A 1,808-nucleotide genomic window follows, 5' to 3' on the forward strand; every position below is an offset into this window, starting at 1 on the left:
TCCAAGCAGAAAAAAGAACTGCTATGTTTGACTGGTCATGATGGTTATGCAAATCAAATCCCTCTATTGACAATGTATTCCAATTTTCATAAAATGGAACCAAAAATATGAAAATGAAGTTTATTTTCACCAAACTATACTAAAATTTGGACAAAATGTATAATTTTGCACTGGTTTTAGAGCAAGATGTTTACAAGGATGAAATAAAACCTTTTTAATTTTCCAAGGGGTTTTCTTTAACTATGAGAGGCAGGGGTAGTCAAATAATTTTGTTTTCATATGTGTACATTGGTATTATCCTTATAGTTTTCTTTTTCTTTACTCCTTTTTTAAATTTATAATTTTTTTGTTGAAGCAGCAATGTATTATACACACATGAGGTGTGCATCATAAAAAATTAACATGTACTTATACTACATTAATTTCTTCACTAAAAGTTCAAGTTGGTCCTTTACCATACAATTGACTCTTTTTTTTTTTTTTTTTGGGCGTAATTCACTTTATTTCCTGGTATAAACTCTTCTATGTGGTGGCCACAGCTGGCGCCTGGGTTCTCTGCACAGAGACTCTTGTGTGGGTCTTCACCAGGTGGTCAGTGAATTCCTGGTAAGGAGACTTGGTGAACACGGTCTCTTTCCAGAGGTCGGGAGTGAGATAGCTGTAGGTCTTGGAGATGGCATCAAAGGTGGCCTTGGCAAAATTGCCCAGGGTGGCGGTGCAGCCCCTGGCCGAGGTGTAGCAGTCATCGATACCGGCCATCATCAACAGCTTCTTGGGCACAGGCGCAGATACCATGCCAGTGCCCCTGGGGGCGGGGATGAGGCGCACCAGCACAGAGCCACAGCGGCCAGTCACCTTGCAAGGGACGGTGTGGGGCTTGCCGATCTTGTTCCCCCAGTAGCCTCGCCGCACAGGGACGTTGGAGAGCTTAGCCAGGATGATGGCACCGCGGATAGCGGTGGCTACCTCCTTGGAGCATTTAACGCCCAAACCGACATGTCCGTTGTAGTTCCCAATGGCCACAAACGCCTTGAATCTGGTGCGCTGCCCGGCGCGGGTCTGCTTCTGCACGGGCATGATCTTCAAAACCTTGTCCTTGAGGGACGGCCCCAGGAAGAAGTCAATGATCTCGGATTCCTTGATGGGCAGGGAGAAGAGGTAGATCTCCTCCAGCGACTTGATCTTCATGTCCTTGACCAGGCGGCCCAGCTTGGTGACGGGGATCCACTCCTTGTCCTCGGCCTTGCCTCCGCGAGCCCCGCGGCCGCGGCCCCGGCCCCGGGGCCCGCTGCCGAAGCCTCCGCGGAAGCCCCCGCGCCCTCCCATTCCAGGGCCCCCCGGGCCTCCGGGCCCTCCCGCAGCACCGGCGTCGTTCGCCATTTGGTGTGTTCGCGGAGAAGAAGCCATACAATTGACTCTTTTTTCTGATTTACCCATCTCCTTCTACCATCCCTTCTGGTAATCACTACATGGTCTTACAGTCTGAAGTTTTATTTCTGTTGTATTTAGTTCATCCATTTGTTTGTTTTTTCTACATACCTTATATAAATGGAAACCTCCAGTGTTTGTTTCTCTGACTTATTTCACTAAATATTATACCCTCTATATCCATCCAAATTGCAAATGGCAGGGTCTTCTTTTTTTTCAATAGTTTGAGAGTATTCTATTTTCTATCTATCTATCTATCTATCTATCTATCTATCTATCTATCTATCTATCTATCACATCTTTATCTCAACCTCTGTCTATGGACATTTTTTCCATTCTTTGCTACCATCTTGTATGGTTTCATCATCCTTGCCAGTGTT

General features: G+C 46.0%; 1 protein-coding gene across 1 annotated transcript; it reads right to left on the bottom strand.

Annotated features, from left to right (window-relative positions):
• Positions 1-204: 204 nt before the first annotated feature.
• On the bottom strand, positions 205-1,380 carry LOC311187842 (small ribosomal subunit protein uS5-like; the record flags this gene model as incomplete). The annotated part of the gene is made up of 1 exon (XM_084259222.1): positions 205-1,380. One exon carries the CDS (start codon positions 1,378-1,380, stop codon positions 523-525), a length of 858 nt encoding a protein of 285 aa, XP_084115348.1. The 3' UTR covers positions 205-522.
• Between the last annotated feature and the right edge of the window lie 428 nt (positions 1,381-1,808).

The sequence above is a fragment of the Talpa europaea genome (assembly GCF_964194135.1).
Source record: "Talpa europaea genome assembly, chromosome: X".
NCBI classification, from domain to species: Eukaryota; Metazoa; Chordata; class Mammalia; order Eulipotyphla; family Talpidae; genus Talpa; species Talpa europaea.